The following is a 19,693-nucleotide window of genomic DNA, read 5'->3' on the forward strand; positions in this document are numbered from 1 at the left end:
TGCGATTTGTCCATGTCATCCATCTAACGTAGAGCTTGTCTCCTTTACGCCTTAAAACTTTCTCGGATGGGTTGTTTTCTACATTTCTTTAGCATCGAAGTGTCCCATTATAGGTTCTCCTAATAGATCCTCAAGGTATATAGGATTACCAACCTTTAGCGACTTTAACAGTTTCGTAGAATAATTTGAAGTGTAGTCTCTTGCAAAAAATTATCAGCCTCACTATAAATGTTTTCTATACCAATCTCTACGGAGAACTTAGCCCTTTGTTACATATACGACCTTAGGTAATCTATATGTAGGGGAAATTTGCAATGTTTTAACCCAAATAGGTCCCACTATTTTCTTTATTATCTCAGGTAAAATATACTGTTCAAACCAGCCAGTTGTATGATCGTATCTAATTTCATCACTTTCATATTCAAATTTCCCACCGTTCTTGTTTTCCCAAACAATCTTCACTTTAAGTTTATCAAGAATTTGCGGTATTCTGCGTCGACATTTATCATCTTCACACATATACAGTTCTTTTCCGAATAATCTGCACAACACCTCTTTAATTTCTTTTCGCTCGGTAACGTAGACAGGGTCAGGTTGAGGCTTTTTGGTAGGATTTTTAATCGAATCCTCGAGAATTTGCAGCATCATGTTAAAGATTCGTTCTTCTCTCTCGCCATAATTTTCCTGATAGCATTGTTGACAACAAGTTTCAGAGTCATAGTACTTTATCCCCTTTCTGTCTTTTCTTAAAGTACTTCCAACGCGGTATCCTTCTCTCTCGCAGCAAATTTCACATTTTTCCTTTAGCTCAGGTCGACAGTCGCTACAGTTACAAGGTCTTCCCCAATTACACGCTTTAGACATCGTTGAAGGGCTGCTCTTCTCGACAACACAACACCAAATGGTTTCTGTCCTCTGTTCTGAACCCCTTTATGCCTTTACGGAAAAGCGAGCTATGGGAATTAAAAGGATCACACCTCCTTTAGGTCAGTTAGCAAACCCCGCTGGAACAGTTGGCAAAGCCGTTAGATCAGATAGGTAGAGCCCTTGGATCAGTTGAAAAAGCCGTTGGACCGCTTTCGAACTGCTTTGAACCGCTTTCGAACTGCTTTGAACCATCTCTGAACCGCTTTCGAACTGCTTTGAACCGATATTGGATCGCTATGAACCACCTCTGAACCGCTTATGAACTGCTTTGAACCGCCTTTGGACCGCCTCTGAACCGCTTATGAACCGCTTTCGAGCTGTTTTGAACCGGTTTTGGACAGCTTTGAACCGATGTTGGACCGCTATTGAACAGCTTTGAACCGGTTTTGGACAGCTGTGAACCGATATTGGACCGCTATGAACCGCCTTTGGACCGCCTCTGAACCGCTTATGAACCGCTTTGAACCGATTTGGTACCGATATGAATAAACAAACCCGTTGAACCTGTTGACAAGCTGATGACAAACCACCTGGACTAATTGGCAAACCCGTTGGACCTGGTAGACAAGGTCATTGTATTAGTTAGCAAGATGATTGATTCCTAGAGGATAAACCTGCTGGTAAGGAGGCTAAGGTTCTTAAATCGCATCATGCTGTTTCCCTCTCCACTACGCTATTGATTCATACCATCTATAAGTTTTTCCTATAATTTAGTCTAACTACAAGAGTGAAGGTGATAACATGTGTAACTGCTGGTCCTGTACATCATCGTCTGATGTTGCGACATCGCCATCATCAACATCATACGGGTATTTAGAAGAGGAATTAGCAGAAATATATTATCAAGCGACAAAGGAAACGTTAATTGGTGCTGTACGATACGTTCTCAGTGATAGTAAGGATATTGAAATAGGTTATAGCACTTGTTTTCATCAGGAACCTGTTTTACGCCTCTCTTGCAAGAGCGAGGGTTGCGGTGTCATATTGACTGTTGAAGATTGGAACAATCTTTTAAAATGGCAGCCCTATACCGAAATACAGCTATATCGATCAAAGAAAACAGAAAAATGTTGGTCTGCTGAAGACCTCATCTATGAAGACGTCAACTATGAAGATTACTATGAACCATTAAGTGACACTTTAGGCTTACTTTATAACTGGAAATTTACCGATGATTCGGATAAAATTATAACCACCATCGATATTCGACAATTTAATCAATCATGCTGCATGCATAGAAACGAGATTGAGGAGTTGTTCAACATGAAATATGCAATAAACTCAAGACTACAACAACTAGGGTCCTATAACTTCGCTACCTTTTACCGGATATTTATCAATAAAATGGTTGACTTGAAAAGAAGTAATAAGGAGACCGCGCCTATCGCTGATGTATACGAAGATGCTAGATACTTAATTAATCAGCTGTGCATAGAAGTATATTTCAGAAAAATGTGTTTAGAGGAAATCTTACATTACAATCCATCAATTATTGCTAATGATGTAATGACGAAGCTTCAGTATGTATAATAAAATTAAAAGTTATAGATCGAGATCATTTTATTATCAAATTTCCCATTCGAACGGGTTTCAGTCGTCAAGTGCGATAAAAACAGGAAAACCTCATTAAAAATAGCTACACAAGGTTTGATGATTGGAAGAGCGGATGCTGTTTCCTATTCCCGCCATTTACGTTTCCTGCTGATTAGCATATCCTGCTGATTAGGATATCCTGTTTACAACAGCGGATGTTAGTTTCCTGTTGACGTGCCCGGACGCTGTTTCCTGCTGATTAGAATTTACCGGATGCTGCTTCCTGCCGATGACCAGATGTTGCTTCCTGTTCCCGCCATTTACGTTTCCTGCTGATTAGAATTTACCGGATGCTGCTTCCTGTTGACGTGACCGGATGCTGCTTCCTGTTCCCGCCATTTACGTTTCCTGCTGATTAGAATTTACCGGATGTAAGTTTCCTGTTGACATGAACGGACGCTGTTTCCTGCCTATCACCAACATGCTATAAAAGGGGGTACATTATTCAGGTTCTTCCCATTTAGTCATTGTGATTTAATCTGATCCATCTGTAGGTGTGTTTGTTTTCTTAGCGATATATTGTAGGTGAGTTTAGCATTTCTCTAGCTTATTATCAGCAATTATTTAGCATTTTTAGCTTCAGTAATTATTTAGGCGAGTTTTTAGCATTTTTCTAACAATTATTTAGGCGAGGCTATTTTTAGCTTATTATTATTAGACGTACAAGATGTTTGCAGTTTTAGTGAAATATATTGCAGGTATTTTAGGCGTGCTTAGAACTAATTATAGCGATAAAGCAGTTAGGGAAGGTCTAGTAGAGTGCGATAAAGCTTCACGTAGGATTAGGGATTCTATGCGCGGATCTTGGTCTATAGGTGAAAAACAACATCTTGAGGCTTGCTTACGTAATATTAAGTCGATGCGTAAACATTTTAAATTAGAACAAAAGAGGGGTCATGGCTTAGCATCGAATAAAGGAACCTCCACTTCGGCTTTTAGTAATAGAAAAGAAACCGCAAAACATCGCGTTCATTGGGATGATTCCAGTTCGGCGTTTAGAAATAGAATACGAACTGGAGTTATCACTAATCTTAAACATAAAGACCCCGGCAACTTCTTAATGGACTGTAAGACAATCTTCAAAAGCCGAATTCATAACGCGTTGAAGCAAGATGAGGCTGTGAAAGTAAATGCGATTTTTTGCGGGGAATTTGCGATTACTCAAGGTGAAAAGATGCTTAATGAGTATAAGTACTTTACAACATCAAATGCGGCAATATATAGGGGTACTGATATAGAAGAGTGGTTTAAGGAGAATGTTGAGAAACCGATAATGACCAAATTATCGGAGTTCCAAGACCGTGACAGCGGTTGGGCCCTTAAGGCTGTTATCAATTTAGGGGTTAATATTAACAAATTCACACCTCAACTTGGCTCTTCATATATTCAGCTACCTTCACAAATTCAATCAAAAAAGTCATGCGTTAACGTTAAGAATGATGATGATGCCTGTTTTGCGTGGGCGGTGGTTCCGGCGTTGTATCCTGTTGATAAAAATCCCCACAGAATGTCTAAATACCCTCACTACTCTTCCGTGCTCAAGCTTAAAGGGATCCAGTTTCCGATGACTATGCGACAAATTCCGAACTTTGAAAAACAAAACAACATCTCCATTAACGTGTATATTCTGAAGCAGGAGAAAAAAGACCAGTTTAATACGTTGCCTACCTACCTAACGAAGGAAAAGAGGGATAAACATGTGAACCTGCTTTTAGTGCAAGACTGCTACGAACAATCGGTCAAGTTCCATTATGTTTGGATAAAAAATCTTTCACGGCTAGTATCGAAGCAGTTAAGCAAAGAAAAAAGGCAAAAGTATATTTGCGATAGATGTTTACATTTTTACCGTTCTGAAGATAAATTACATAAGCATACTAAGGATTGCATACAAAAGAATGATACAGCCATCAAGATGCCTACAGAGGAAAAAAAGATGTTGAAGTTTAAAAATTTTAAAAATAAAATAAAAGCCCCCTTTGTCGTATATGCAGATCTCGAGAGCGTTCTGAAACCTAGCGAGAAGAAGACCGCCTACCAACAGCATATTCCAGCAGCTGTAGGATACTACCTCAAATGTTCATATGACGAATCTCTTTCGTTTTATAACAGCTACCGCGGTGAGGACAGTATGCGATGGTTTGCTGATGAGATGAATAAGCTTGCGGAAGATGTATCTACAGTGTTTCTTTGTCCCTACAAGATGCATATGACTCCACAGCAGGAGCTTGAATTTCAAGCAGCAACGGAGTGCCATATTTGCGAACAGTCATTTAAATCTGGACAAAAGAAAGTTCGTGATCACAATCATCTTATCCCGGTGAACAACTTCCGCGGAGCTGCATGTGAGGGATGCAACGTCAACTATCAGGATACTCATACAATCCCGGTGGTGTTCCACAACTTGAGTGGATATGATGCTCACTTTGTTGTAGCAGATATTGCTACTAGAATGGATGGCAAAATTGACTTGCTCCCTATAACCAAGGAGAAATATATCTCTTTCACCAAACATATCGATGAGTCACGTGTCTCCTTTAGGTTTATCGATAGCTTCCGGTTCATGGCGTCGGGGCTAGATAAACTATCGTCAGCACTGACAGAATTTCCCAATCTCAAGGCGCAATTCTCTACACTACCTGCGGATCAATTTAATCTTTTAACTAAAAAAGGAGTCATGCCGTATGATTACCTCGACTCGTTTGACCGCTTCGAAGAGCCAACTCTACCTCCTCAAGATGACTTCTACAATAAGCTAGAAGATAAGCCCTGTCCCAGAAAAATGTATCGTAGAGCTCAGGAGGTGTGGGACAGATTTAACTGCAGCAACTTGGGTCAATATGTAGACTTGTACATGAAGACAGATATTCTACTCCTTGCAGATGTCTTTGAACAGTTTAGATCAAGCTGTATTAGCACTTATGATTTAGATCCGGCCCACTATTTTACACTACCAGGCTTTACTTGGGATGCCATGTTGAAATACACGCGACAAGAGCTGGAACTCCTTACCGACCAGGATATGTTCCTCTTTGTCGAGCGGGGTATTCGTGGAGGGTTAAGTCAAGTCTGCTCTAAAAGAAGAGCTCATGCAAACAACAAATATATGCCCAAATATGATTCAACGAAACCGGATGTCTATCTAATGTACAACGATATCAATAACCAGTATGGATGGAGTATGAGTCAATATCTTCCATATGGAGGCTTTGAATGGGTAGACTCCAACATCGATATCACTACGATTCCGGATGATGCAGATGAAGGCTACATTCTAGAAGTTGATTTGGAGTATCCACAGCATTTGCATGACGCTCACACTCTTTACCGTTCTGTGCATTATACATCAACCCGAAGACTATGAAACCGCCAACTGACTAAAGCGGAAATTTCAAAACTCATGGCGACCTTAAATAATAAAGAAAAATACGTCATCCACTATCGAGCCTTGAAGCAAGCATTAGCCCATGGCCTAATTCTCTCCAAAGTACATAGGGTACTCAAATTTAAACAGTCCCCTTGGCTAAAGTCCTACATTGACCTTAATACAGAACTAAGAAAAAAAGCCAAGAATGAATTTGAGAAGAACTTGTTTAAGTTGATGAATAACGCAGTCTTTGGGAAGACTATGGAAAATGTCAGAAAACGGGTTAATATCAAATTACTAACGCAATGGAAAGGACGTTACGGCGCAGAATCATACATTGCGAAACCGGAATTTAAATCTTGCGCCATTTTTAACGAAAACTTGGTAGCTGTAGAATTGAATAAGCTTGAAGTCTATTTAAATAAGCCTATATACGTAGGTCAAGCCATTCTTGATCTAGCCAAGACGACCATCTACAGCTTCCATTATGACTACATGATGGATAGATTTGGAGATAACTGCACAGTTCTTTACACAGATACGGACAGCTTAATTTATGAAATTCGTGAACAAGATCCTTATATGGCGATAAAAAACGACTGTTTTAAATATTACGATACTAGCGATTATGACCCCAATAACCCATATGGCATACCCCTTGTAAATAAGAAAGTGTTGGGCATGATGAAAGATGAAAATAATGGACAGATAATGACGGATTATGTAGGATTGCGATCGAAACTGTACACCACCAAAGTGTTACCCTCCAAGGATGATTTGATAAAATTACGGCAAAAATTAGAAGCGGAAGAGAATGAAGAGGATGAGATCGATACGATTATTAAAAATTTCGGTTTGATGAAGAAGGCAAAGGGTATAAAGAAAAGTGTAGTGGAGACTAAAATTACTTTTGACGATTATGTGGAGTGTCTGGAGACCTTTAAGCGCAAAACGACTTCCCAAAATTTAATCCGATCCAATAAACATCAGGTATATTCGATAACGCAGTCGAAAATTGCTCTAAGTCCCGAAGACGATAAGAGATATTTAATCCCAGGTACATTTGATACTCTTCCGTGGGGCCATTATGCTATCAGTAAGCCTCAAGATGTTCAACAGATGGAAATTGATTAAAGTGCAAATTTTTATTAATTAATTGCAGTTTTGTTATCTCGTTTGAATAATTTACCAACCCTTGACGAATTAATGAACCCTTTCAATTTATTTTGAAAGCGCCGTTCGTGCAGTCTCCCTCAGGTAAAATATTCAATCGATATAAACAAATTGCAGCAGATTATGGTAGGCCTGTTAATTATTTTTTATGCATATAAGAAATTGTTAATGGGGAATCCTATAACGAGGCTGTAAACACCCCCCAATAAAATTACTTTAATGCAATTTTATTGCCTCTAAGGTGGCCATGGAAAGGGGTGTATCATATCGAGCGAACCTCCGTACTCGATATTGCGGCTAATTGTTAAATTATTAATTAATAACTTTAGTTATAGCAAAATTTAAAATCTACTCATCTCCAGGGCATAACGATAGTCGATGTAGTGAAACAGCCTGCTTTTGAATAGACCGAGGTAATATTCATAAGGTATATGTTTTACCTATATAATATCAGGTATGGCGATATTGAATATAATGAGTGAAGGATGTAAATTTTTATTGCGTGTTTATCTGCATACCCCTTTGTATCAAGCTTCCTATGACATCGTTTGTCACATAGCTGTGCAATCTGTGCAGGTTTCCTGTCTAAATGGATAGCAATAAATAAAACTCCTCCTAGAAATCGTTTGATAGGCATTTGTTACGAGGATGGCGGGTAAGAATGAGCTCTTTTCTATTTTTCATCAAACTTAATGTATGTAATTTTTCAGCTCAAGGTGCGGCCATCGTCTTCGGAGGCGTGCAAACGGCCTATGGTAAATACACCGCATATCTATCACACGTTTAACCATATATTTGTAGAACGAGAACTCCGAACACATCTAATAGAAAAATATGGATCTGTAAGTACTTTTCATGCATCATACCGTATTTTAATTAGCTCTTATTTAGGAACATGTTGCGATTTTACGGGGTCGGGGAACAATCCCCGGCTCCGTAAAGATTGAGGAAGATGACTTCCAGGGAACGAGGTTCCAGGTCTTTAAAGACCTGGAACTCAAACACACCTATTGGGTGTTCTATGTAAGTGTTATCATTTCAATTATAATGTATACTTCAATGAATATTTTTTTTCCAGAATTAATAAACCTGTTAAATTTTGTTCTGTTTTTCTTATCCGCCCCACTGCATAGATTATGATTGTATCCGTGTTCTAAGCTCTTACCTAAAATAGTAAGATGTAGTGGTTAGGTATTTATCCATAATGCTATACGGTGTTATCCTTTCTCTCGTAAAAAGTCTTAAGGCGCCAGAAGCATCTCTATCCTAGTTTGGAATTAAGAAGCTTGCCTTATCACAGATATTATCAGCACATAAACTTAAATCCAAGAAAAATTGTCAAAATCCTAGGAAATTTGTATACAAATAATTAGGATATTATTTTAGGAATATTCTTAGACTAAAGGTTATTAGCAAACTACCCCTGTATAAAGCTAAAAATAGAAAATTCTTGTATAAATTTAAGATTTCATTGTTGCAGTACTATTAAAAAGGAAGGCCTGTTAGTTATTTTTTCATACACCCTGTGTAGAGAAATAACTAATGGGGAATCCTATAACGAGGTCGTAAACATCTCCAATAAATTGCATTATTTCTAGTGCGAATTTATTGCCTCCTGGGTGGTCATGGAAAGAGGTGTATCTAACCAATAATAATTTAACCAAAGCTATACAAGGTAGATCGATCTTTGATTGCTAGAATTAATAACACATCTGTTTTAAATCGTACGCTTACACGTATTATGAAGGTACTGCTCAAGTGTATCAATTTGATTTAAGAAGCGTGTCGTATCACAGATATTAACAGTACATAAAGTTAGCTTCCTTTCTCCCGTAAACAAGTCTTGAGGCACCTCCTCCCACCCAACGTCCATCTCTATCCTGTTCGGGATTAAGAAGCCTGCCTTAGCACGGGTATTATCACCATATAAACTTAAATCCAAGAAAAATTAACAAAATTTGTGAGAGTTTATATAACAGCACTATTCTAACTAGAGTAATAAAAATTTATATCCTAGCACTTTGATTGCAGGAATTAATAACACATCTGTTTTAAATCGTATGCTTACACGTATTATGAAGGTGCTGCCCCAAGTGTATCAATTTGATTTAAGAAGCTTGCCTTATCACAGGTATTATCGGCACATAAACTTTGATTCAAGAAAAATATTGATTTAGCCCCATACGAAACTTTTCTTAATAGCTGTAATTGATATGAAGGTTATATGATAAGCCTTTTCTTAATATAGATATAGCTAAAGTTGGTGTAATACATAATATTCACAATGTTATCTTATTTATCGCAACGGCATTATCCTCTACCTACTTCCCATCAATAAATCTAAGATATTATATAGGTATTATAATAATAAAGCTACGGCGCTTGCGACCGTTTAACCATGATGATGATGAAGGCAATCCTCCATTGAGGTTTGATATCGGCTAAAAAGATATCAATGTAGGCTTTATATTACAAAATAATTTTGATACTTACGGTCCAACTCTGATGTAGACGATTATTTGCGAACAGCCATATAAAATGATCGCCGAATAAATACAATAAAAATGTCACGCTTTCATTAAACTGCAAATTATGCGCGCAAGGACACGTATCCCTAAGAAAAGTAAATTATAAGCAACTAAAAATTGAAAAAAAAAGGCTTACCTGAGGTATATATGAAGGCGCCTGTCTAAGTAGGTGTATACACACATGCACTTATTGAAATCGGATTGCGGATGCACGCCGTTTTTAAATATTGCGGAACGTCGAATTTATAATTAGTACAGAACGTACTTCACCGTAAAGATATACACATTTCCTATTTCCATCATATTTCCCACCTTTTTTATGGGAGATTTTCGAACTTTACGCATTCATACACAATAAAACCCGTATATAGGTGTCGATATGGAAATGAAATGGGATAAAGTACCATATCAAATTCGCGAGCACGCGCTGCTATAAATAAACACTATCGCAAGATTGAAACTTCCCATACCAATTATTAGAATAATGACATCTGCGAACTCTGTTCTCTTTGAGGATAGCTTCTACGTCTTACTATAAAAAACCAGGGGGCTGCCTTAGACCCTAAGAGCTACTATATAAAACTAGGGGTAGTTCCTTGGGGATAGGATTAGGGGTTAGCTCCCCCACCCTACGAAATAGCTCACATCGGTATCTACAGCTCCTGACGTTGATGCTATAATTAAATACTATCGAATTATTGCGAGATTGCAGCATCCTCTCCCATAACCGCGGTTATTTTTTTCTCTAACTGATAACACATTTACATTCGTGCTTATTTAGCTGCAAATGTCGAGTGAGTAACATCTTCATATTGCTTTCACAACTTAATAGTTATTATTTTAGATCAAGAAATGTGCAATCATTTTTGCGAGGAGTCGAGGTAAACCTGCATGTATATTACTATACGTTTTAACCGTATATTTGTAGAACAAGAAACTACTATTATTTTCGGCGGGATAAACCCAGCGAGGTATAAAACCCCCCATGTATTACGTTTTAATTATATACCTATGTGTAGAACGGAGCGGGGATTTCCAATTATGAATAACAATGTCGGCATCCAAAAAAATAGGGGCGTTGCCGTCGTCGGTCCTCTTCGACGCAAATTTTATGTAAGTAGAGTAAGCGCTTTAATTGTAATAATAAACTTCAAATCGATATTTCAGATCTAAATAAAAACGCCCTACATTTTGTTTTTGTTGTTTTATTTCCCTACCCGCCCCTGTTCTGGTTGTAGGTTAGAATGGGGCCCCCTTGTGTATGTCTCTCAAATGGGGGAGCTACCTCCGAGATGGAATGATAGGTTAGAATTCTCCTCCCTTGCATCTCTCTCCTGAACCCTCGTATCTAACCGTTTGATGTCTCATCAATGCCGGGGCGCCGGTTGAAATTATACTTTCCTATACCTATACGAATCCTAATAGATGGCGACTCCGTTCCGTTAAAATAGGTTAGAATGAGGGACCTCGCACTTGACGACTGAAATTACAATTTCCTACCTCTATATGCATTACGACGCCAATAGATGGCGCCTCCGTACCCTTAAAATAGGTTCGTTATAAATACAACTATCCAAGCATTATATCATACAAGTCTAGTTAGCCTAGTGGTTATGCTATAGGACTTGTAATCCGATGGTTGGCGGTTCGAATCCGTTCCATTTAAAAAAAAATTTCAGGAGGTTCGATATAAATACAACTATCCAAACATTATACCATAATAGTCTAATTAGCTCAGTGGTTATGCTATAGGACTTGTAATCCAATGGTTGGCGGTTCGAATCCGTTCCATTTAAAAAAAAAATTTCAGGGTACGAAGGGGTCGAAGTTGAGGATTCTAAGATGGCGCGTCCAAGAACTTGAGGATACCAAGATGGCGTCCAAGAACTTGAGGATTCCAAGAACTTGAGGATACCAAGAACTTGAGGATACCAAGAACTTGAGGATTCCAAGAACTTGAGGATTCCAAGATGGCGTCCAAGAACTTGAGGATTCCAATAACTTAAGGATTCCAAGAACTTGAGGATACCAAGAACTTGAGGATTCCAAGAACTTGAGGATTCCAAGATGGCGTCCAAATGACGCCTGCGCAAAGATGGTGTCCAAATGACGCCTGCGCAAAGATGGTGTCCAAATGACGCCTGCGCAAAGGGGCGGAGCGCGCATGCGCACTGACCAGAAGTGCTCAAAAAAAGCCCAAACGAACCTTAGAATTCCTTATGGGAAATTACATGTAATTTGGCCGGAAGTTGCGCTAGAACCCGTGCAGCCCCTTTACTACCGTTGGGTAAAATTTCAAATTCACAGGTACAAACAGAGCAACAATTTTCAGTTGCATAGTAAATAGGATCTTTATATTTAACCTTCCTAATACTGGCTGGGGTCAAAAAAGACGCCAGCTTAACTTTCTCTGTTAAATTACATTCATCATTGCCTCGTTTTTACATAGTTCCGTGTAGTTGTAGGTAATAAATTACTTATCTTTTTATAACTTTCAAAGATATTTGCAAAAATGGCCTATGGGGTTTTACATGACCCCACCTGGTTACAAGTGTTACAAATTAAGTGATAATAATTTTTATAATTGTATTGCGGTAGGAGGGAGGACAGAGTCCACGCGTACCTAGACCTCAAATTCGGGCCCTTTGTACTACCTCCCTGACTAGAATCGCCTCACCCAGAACTCAAGATTGGCCTACATCAATACCTCTGCTATTCAACAACCCCTTATATTTCAGTCGCAAGGATGCCAAAGTGGACTGCGGTCTCACGTAGAGATCTAGTGGAGGCAGGCCCAGAAATGCCTCCATTACGGCTCTGGGGGTTTCTCGCATCGCACCCGTGCATACAAGGCACGCAAGTCTCTGAACAGGTATAACGAAGCACCCGTTTTCCGCCCCGAAGTACATTTGGTATCGAGTTCGTCGCTTTGTTACGAAAGAGTCCCGGAATGTAAACATTTGCTCGATGAGTGAGTTGTTTGTATTTCTATTTTTGTGTAATCGTTTATTTTACCGCCGCTAAGTACGTAAGTCAGTTTTTTGCAACCCTTCCGGTGGGAATAATTAAATTATTCTTACAGCCGCCGAATGCTCTCTTGCCAGGGAAGAAGGGATCCAATTAATGTTTTAATATTTCAGCGCCGCCGTTAATTAATTATTAAGCATTTGAGATTCCCATAATAACAGAAAACCAGGATAGAAACGGGTTCCAAATCGAGTTGTTGACACGTTATCAGTTTTGCAGACACCAGTGCAGACATGTCGGGGTGTAGATAACTACAACAGTTGTTGCGCGGGAAAATTTCAATGAACAATAGATATTAATTGGATTGATTAGTTTGTTTGCGCCTAATTGGGTTAATGAATGACAATTTAATGAGTTGTAGAAAAAACCGACAGACAACGTCCAGAGTTATATCAAAATGATCGCACTTAAAACGAGAAACCCGACGTCTATCTTACATTTTTCCGAAAATTACAGGCTGAGTAATTAATTAAAAGCTCGAATTAATCGCTTTCAGAGCGAATACAGCGACGAGTTGGACATTCCCCTGCTGCACTTCCTCCAAATTGGGTTTTCTTTATAAGCTAACGTTCAATTTTTGAAGAATCTCTTTTGCATTTTACGTACAGTAAGTAAATCTATTATCTTTTGCCTTCTTACCGTCACTAGTAAGTAAATACCGCCGTCCAGTCAAATTAGCATCAAAAGTAGTCTAAAATGGATGCTGTCACTTCACTCAACGAGACCAAGTGTATTTTATATAAAAAAATCCGCTGAATCCGAAAATCATAGTCCCCCTTGCCGGAAACTCCTGGACCATATTGTTATAAATATACTGGTTCACTTTTATAAAAAACAGCGTTTTAACAGGTTCTAGGGGCATTTCAGACAACATTTGGCCAAATAGGCGTTTTTTACTAATTTGGACCTGCTGAACACGAATATCGATGTTGGCACCTCGAAATCTGAACAGGAAGTCCAGAATTCAACATGGCGGCCAATTTCCGAAAATGTTGATATTTTCACTCATGCGACCGATTTTTTCGATCTAAAATCAGATTATAATGTTATTCCTGACGGAGGTATGACACGATAATAATAGTGAACAAATGTTTAAACAATGATTTCATAGTTTTTCTAAAGCCTAATTTACATTTGGCGGAAAGTACTTTCTGCCAGTAAACTTGCTACCCTATTTCTATTTAACTGGCACTTTCCGCGCATTTACACGTGGCAAGTTTACTGACCGACAGTACTTTCCGCCAGTAAACTAGCCAAATGTAAATTAGGCTTAACGTCAAAGTGCGTAAAAGTGGATTCCTTTTTTTCATAGTACTATGGCTACTGTTTAAATTTCTTCACATCGTGTAATTATTAAATTATTTCTGTTTTGGTAAGCATTTTGGTTCCTGTGCGTCGTGTGAAAGATATCCGCGATGGTCCATAACCTCATATGGAAGAATTTCCTTTTATTAGAGGAAGAAATCTTGTCGCATCACCTTGAAGAGGCCTCATTTGACGGCGTACTGGTGATTGCGAGAGTCTTCAATGATGAAAGAAAAGTTTTCTGTAACCGTCAGACGACACAGATTTCCTCCTTGGAAGCTTTTCACTTCAAGGAAGCGGATACTAGAAAAACGCTACAGATACAGATGCATTCCTGTTGCTTCTTCATCACTTCGAGATTTCAGGAGCTGCGAAGCTTTAGATCTAACAATTCTGAACTCCATTCTCTTGCGATTCCATCTAATCTTCTCTAGCATTTCATCCTTTTCCATCATTACGGCATATCAGGCGTAAATCTCAAGATGTACTTTTTTTATCTTATAAACTATGAAATGTCGCTCAGACTACCTTATCTATCCTGAATTGAAAATAGCTACATTCCCATTCTCCCAACGTTAGATTAATTCCGAAGGCTGCTCTAGATATCGTCCTTTGTCGTATTGCTCGTCAAAACTTTGTAAAAATATCGCAAAGCTCAATTGATTTGTACTACCTAATTGTCAATAAGACGATTGACCTAACACCATGAGAATAACTAAGGTATTTGTAATTTGTATTCACTTTTCTATATGCTTTCATCCCTTAATAATAATAATATATCCTGAGGAATGGTAATTAATACCTAGCAAAATCAGAATCTTCCGAAACACCGCAGTATAGTTGAACTCCCTTCATTTTTTTCATTTAAAAATTAACGTACAATTCGAAAGATTGTAGTTATCAAAACTTTGTAAGGAGAATTATGCAATATAAACGCATGTCGGGAATACTTACATGTGTCAGGATTACTGGAAACAATCGTTTTGCAAGTCCTCCTTTTAGCAAGGGGAACTGGGAATTTCATAATCCTTAATTTTACGCATCCTGCATCCTCCTATTACATTATTGTTAAAACAATAGTTAACTATTATTATCGTGAAGTACCTCAGGAATAACATTATAATCTGTTTTTAGATCGAAAAAATGGGTCGTTTCTAAGGAGGAAATCTGTGTCGTCTGACGGTTACAGAAAACGTTTCTTTAATCATTGAAGCCTCCAGCAATCACACGACGCACAGTAACTAAAATGCTTGCCAAAACAGAAATAATTTAATACTTACACGATGTGAAGAAATTTAAACAGTAGCCATAGTACTATGAAAAAAAGGTTTCCACTTTTACGCACTTTCAGGTTAGAAAAACTATGGAATCATTGTTTAAACATTTGTTCACTATTATTATCGTGCCATACCTCCGTCAGGAGTAACATTATAATCGGTTTTTAGATCGAAAAAATCAATCGCATGAGTAAAAATATCAACATTTTCGGAAATTGGCCGCCATCTTGAATTCTGGACTTCCTGTTCAGATTTCGAGGTGCCAACATCGATATTCGTGTTCAGCAGGTACCAATTAGTAAAAAAAGCCTATTTGGCCAAATGTTGTCTGAAATGCCCCTAGGACAGAGAATCTTCGAACAGTGAACCAGTCTAAAACAAAAAACAAAGAAAAAATGGGATAATCTCGTGTTTTTCGCATTTAACTTCAATTATCTCGATAACAATAATTGCTCTAACAGAAAAAATGAAGAGAAATGAATTTTCCTTAAGATAAAATTGGTTCGGAAATTTCATTTGCAAATGTTGTGTTTTACGGAAAAATATAAAAAGGGAATCCCGAAAATTAACAATCTGTTTTTACAAGTAAAATTCATGCGATCTTTTTGAAAATCCGTATTTGGTCACTTCTTTTGATGACAGAACAATATTACAAACCCGATCGCCGTAAGTATCATAGTCATTGATTAATTAAATGAATAAATTAAAAAAACGACGCTTTCTCTTTCACATTCGGGGACTCCCAGTGCGTTCTCAATTTTCTTACAGAACTCTAAAGCAAGTTATTTCAACAATTATTGTCCCGATGATTCTTGCAAATCGACGGACTGTGGAATTTTTTTTCAAAATCCGAAGAATTTTCTTAGTTAAATGGAATAATTTGCAAATACAACAAGAAATGTAAATCTATAATAGGCGAATGGAAAGCTCTCGGAAAGACCTACTCCTACATTTAAAAAAATACCTCTAAATCCGATTAATAGTTCACGAGAATCAGTTTTTGACTTTGGGCTTGTGTTTGAAACGACCAAAAATGATTTTGCAAATCGGGCCGAATCGAACGATTCTTTAAAGCTTTAACTTTTCTTATGCTTCTATTTGACCAAAATGTATGATTTTTATTAATCAAAATGCCAACGGCCTATTATAGAGTTACATTCTAGGTTACATTTCTTATTATATTTCGGGAGTTATTCCAATTGTTACTAACTAACTAACAAAATTCCACAGTCCGTCGATTTGCAAGAATCATCGGGACAATTTTTGGAAAAGGTTTTTTTAGAGTTCCACCATCTATGAAAAAATTGAGAATGCTCTGGGAGTCGCCCAGTTTGAAAGACCAAGCATCGTTTTATAAATTTGTTTATTTGAATTATGTAATAAAACTATAAAACCTACGATGATCGGGTTTGTCATATTGTTTTGTTATCAAAAGAAGTGACCAAATACGAATTTGGCAAAAAATCGGATGAATTTTTCTTAGTAAACACCAATTGTTAATTTTCGGGATTCTTTTTTTATATTTTTCCATAAATTTCAAAATGAACGTTCCATACCAACTGCATCTTATAGAAAATATTCGATTATAAACAAATTCATTTCTGTTCATTACTTCGCTCAGAGCAATATGATTTTCGGATTCAGCGGATTTTTTTTTGTTTCGTTGAGTGAAATGACAACATCCAGCCCAAACCGTAATTTAACTGGACTAATAATTTCCAGTACTATAACTAATTTGTCACATGGATTATCGTTTGACCTTCCTTAATTTCTACTTTTCATTTTTTCGACGTATCCACATGAAAGCTGCATTAATGTGATGGTTGACTCTGATCCTGTTAGTACTATCCTTTGCTAGATCCTTTATTCTTCAACTAGCCAGTCGTATTCTGTGTCATTCCTTATGTATTAAAAATAAAATCCCGAATTGTTTGAAAGTAGGTAAACTGAAACGCTTGTTAGATTTCGATCAATGTAGTAAAACGTTTAGGATTAGAAAAATGAAACAATTTGCTTTTCGCTTAAATTCTAATGCAAGATACATTCAAGTGCATCATTCCGATCACATTCTGGCTATAAACTATATCGAAAAACATTTACTACTAATAAACTGAAAATACAAATCTTATACATATAATCTAAACCATTTAAATACGAATTGCACTCTATTAACGTTTACTCCGTTCCGGATAATGATTTTAATTACATTACAATTTATGACACAAGCTTCAAACTAAAAACAACTTTTTCAGCAATTATCCCATTCATTCTTTGCGGAAAGGATACTGCCGATTATTGCTACTTAATGCAGTACAGCTGTGATTTATGGCATGACGGAGGATCCGCGAAAGAACATAATGTCTTTTTTCACTGCGATGGTCGGTTTGACTCCTTTATGGATTAAAAGTTTTTGCGGGCAACTTTTAGCATTTTAAGGGACTTCCAAGAGAATAAAAAGTCTGCATGTTTCTATCTTATTAAGGTCGCCTTATGTTAACGTTAGAATGAAGGGTTGTTCGATAACGACAGAAATGTTATATTAGGTTTATTTATTTAAAGTTATATGTACCTACTCATGCGTTAATGTTTAATAACGGGTAGATTCTGTTGTTTGATTTTGTAATGTCATTTTTAACAACGTGAAAGTAATCTACGGGAACATTGACTGCAAGTAGGTACAAACTAAACGGACAATGAGGTGCTGGAAAAGCATATACAGGGTGACAATTTGAAAAACTTACCACCCCCCATATCTTAGTAAATAAACGAGATATTTAAAAAAATCAAAATCCGTTTCGGTAATTCGGAGGGGGAATCACAATGACATAGTTAGCGACGCACCCCCTCCAACCCCCTGCGCCCCGGCCACCCCAACTTTTAAATCTTAAATGTGACCCCATGTGTGATACGTCGTTGGAAATTTTTTTGATTTCACGATAATTAACTAACCTAAATGAATGGCTATTTGGTACGGTTGGAAAGCAGTTTTTCAGAGCTTTCCAACGACGTATCACACATGGGGGGTCACTATTTAAGATTTAAAAGTTGGGGTGGCTGGGGCGCAGGGGATGTGAGGGGGTGCGTCGCCAACTATGTAATTGTGATTCCCCCTCCGAATCACCGAAACGGATTTTGATTTTTTTAAATATCTTGTCCATTTACTAAGATATGGGGGGTGGTAAGTTTTCAAATTGTCACCCTGTATTTTAAATCAACGATCGGGGGGATTACTTCGAAGACCCCCTTACAGACAGTATTTTTTAGGCAATCTAAGTGAACAGTGTACGGCATTTTATAGAGATCTTAGAAAATACTATAATATTGCTGTGTTTTTCTCCCTCAGTTCTTTACAGTATTCTCCTTTATACACATTCCTGTCATTATACCCCCCGCATTGGAATTGCAATCTGTTATCACCTTTGTGAAACGTCCTCTTCATAGAACCTCGCTAAACGCATAATTAAAATTTATTTTGGCATTCTTGCCTGTAAAATTTTGCATAATTCTCCATGAGGTACTTCACCCGGGTCCTTACATTTCAGTTATTTTTCCCTAAATTTAATTGCCATGTCACTTAATTCTGCTCGCATTCTTCCCAAAATTGCTTACAACAGTTACTTTCAAATGTTGCGTAATCCGAAATTTTTTTCCCGATCGTATCATACCAAACTTTAGCACCACCCTCCTCTTCGTTTTGAATTCAATTCATCAACCCCGGTAAACTGCGTTCTATAAACCCTTGGATCCTTCGCCTACAAAAGTTTCAAAAGCCATCGAATTTCTCGAGCCGCCCCTGGTCACTTTTTAAATTTACCACATAGTGTAACCGCCCTTGTATCGGCATGTCTTTCATTTCTTCCCGAATTTCATTTATTTCTTTTACATTTGTGTCTTGATGATCGTGGATCACTTTTTTAAAAAACGAAAAGGCCTCGTCACCTTTTGTTGCGTGTAACTCTGTTCCATCCTTAACCTGGTCCATTTCTTGGTCCATCTCTCTCAAGTATCCTCGTACTTGTTTGATTATAGCCCTTCGTTCTTCCATTCGCCAAGTGTCTTCATCCCCATTGCCTTTATTTCCGCTTTCTGCCTGTCAATTAATTAATTAATTATTTCCGTTTAAATCTTAGCTCATTCTGTGAGTCCATTTTCTTACTCATTTCCGCCACCGATTCGCTTAATGGCTCTTCCAACGCGTCTAAATGCCCATCCTGTAAGGTAACCCCATTGTAGGCTCCTTTTCTTTTCTCTCAGGTACATTAATGTAACCGGGTATAATATTCGTGCTAACTTCCATTGGTACTTCGATTCTACTTTCGGCCGTTGAATCCATCTCTTTGTTGAAACTTCTTTATTAAAATAGCTTTTACGAGATTGCATTTTTTCATTTCACCCCATCTCCAGCCGGTTGGTATAGTTGGCGCTGCCTTTCCTCAAACTCGCCGCATAAAGGGCCCACTAGCTCAGGGTTGAAACATAAAATACTTAAGAGCTTGAAA

The 19,693-nt window shown here is 37.8% G+C and overlaps 3 protein-coding genes and 2 long non-coding RNA genes across 9 annotated transcripts; 4 read left to right on the forward strand and 1 right to left on the reverse strand.

Moving 5' to 3' along the window:
• Nucleotides 1-1,720: 1,720 nt before the first annotated feature.
• On the forward strand, nt 1,721-2,476 carry LOC116182084 (the record flags this gene model as incomplete). The annotated part of the gene is given in 1 exon segment (XM_031502586.1): nt 1,721-2,476. A coding segment is annotated over 1 exon segment (737 nt), but the record flags the coding sequence as incomplete, so codon positions are not given.
• Nucleotides 2,477-3,187: 711 nt separating this feature from the next.
• On the forward strand, nt 3,188-5,881 carry LOC116182088. Its single transcript, XM_031502589.1, has one exon. The coding sequence runs from the start codon at nt 3,188-3,190 to the stop codon at nt 5,879-5,881; it is 2,694 nt and encodes an 897-aa protein (XP_031358449.1).
• Nucleotides 5,882-5,905: 24 nt separating this feature from the next.
• Nucleotides 5,906-8,202, forward strand: LOC116182085. 5 transcript variants are annotated; one of them, XR_004147412.1, is made up of 5 exons: nt 5,906-7,712; nt 7,768-7,812; nt 7,859-7,899; nt 7,949-8,080; nt 8,136-8,158. XR_004147412.1 is itself a non-coding variant. In XM_031502588.1 (4 exons), exons 1-4 carry the CDS (start codon nt 7,706-7,708, stop codon nt 8,195-8,197), a joined length of 342 nt encoding a protein of 113 aa, XP_031358448.1. In that variant the 5' UTR covers nt 7,044-7,705; the 3' UTR covers nt 8,198-8,202. The 5 variants fall into 5 exon arrangements, 1 of the variants encoding a protein (XP_031358448.1); XR_004147411.1 differs by having other exon boundaries at nt 5,906-7,812; XR_004147410.1 differs by having other exon boundaries at nt 7,768-7,899.
• LOC116182087 lies at nt 8,134-10,371 on the reverse strand. The gene is made up of 3 exons (XR_004147414.1): nt 9,722-10,371; nt 9,551-9,671; nt 8,134-9,498 (listed from the first exon to the last, which is right to left on the reverse strand). It is a non-coding gene; the product is annotated as an uncharacterized LOC116182087 (long non-coding RNA).
• LOC116182086 lies at nt 10,239-11,389 on the forward strand. The gene is made up of 2 exons (XR_004147413.1): nt 10,239-10,379; nt 10,430-11,389. It is a non-coding gene; the product is annotated as an uncharacterized LOC116182086 (long non-coding RNA).
• Nucleotides 11,390-19,693: the final 8,304 nt, after the last annotated feature.

This window comes from Photinus pyralis, unplaced genomic scaffold (genome assembly GCF_008802855.1).
Source record: "Photinus pyralis isolate 1611_PpyrPB1 unplaced genomic scaffold, Ppyr1.3 Ppyr1.4_unclustered_Scaffold3501, whole genome shotgun sequence".
In the NCBI taxonomy this organism is placed as follows: domain Eukaryota; kingdom Metazoa; phylum Arthropoda; class Insecta; order Coleoptera; family Lampyridae; genus Photinus; species Photinus pyralis.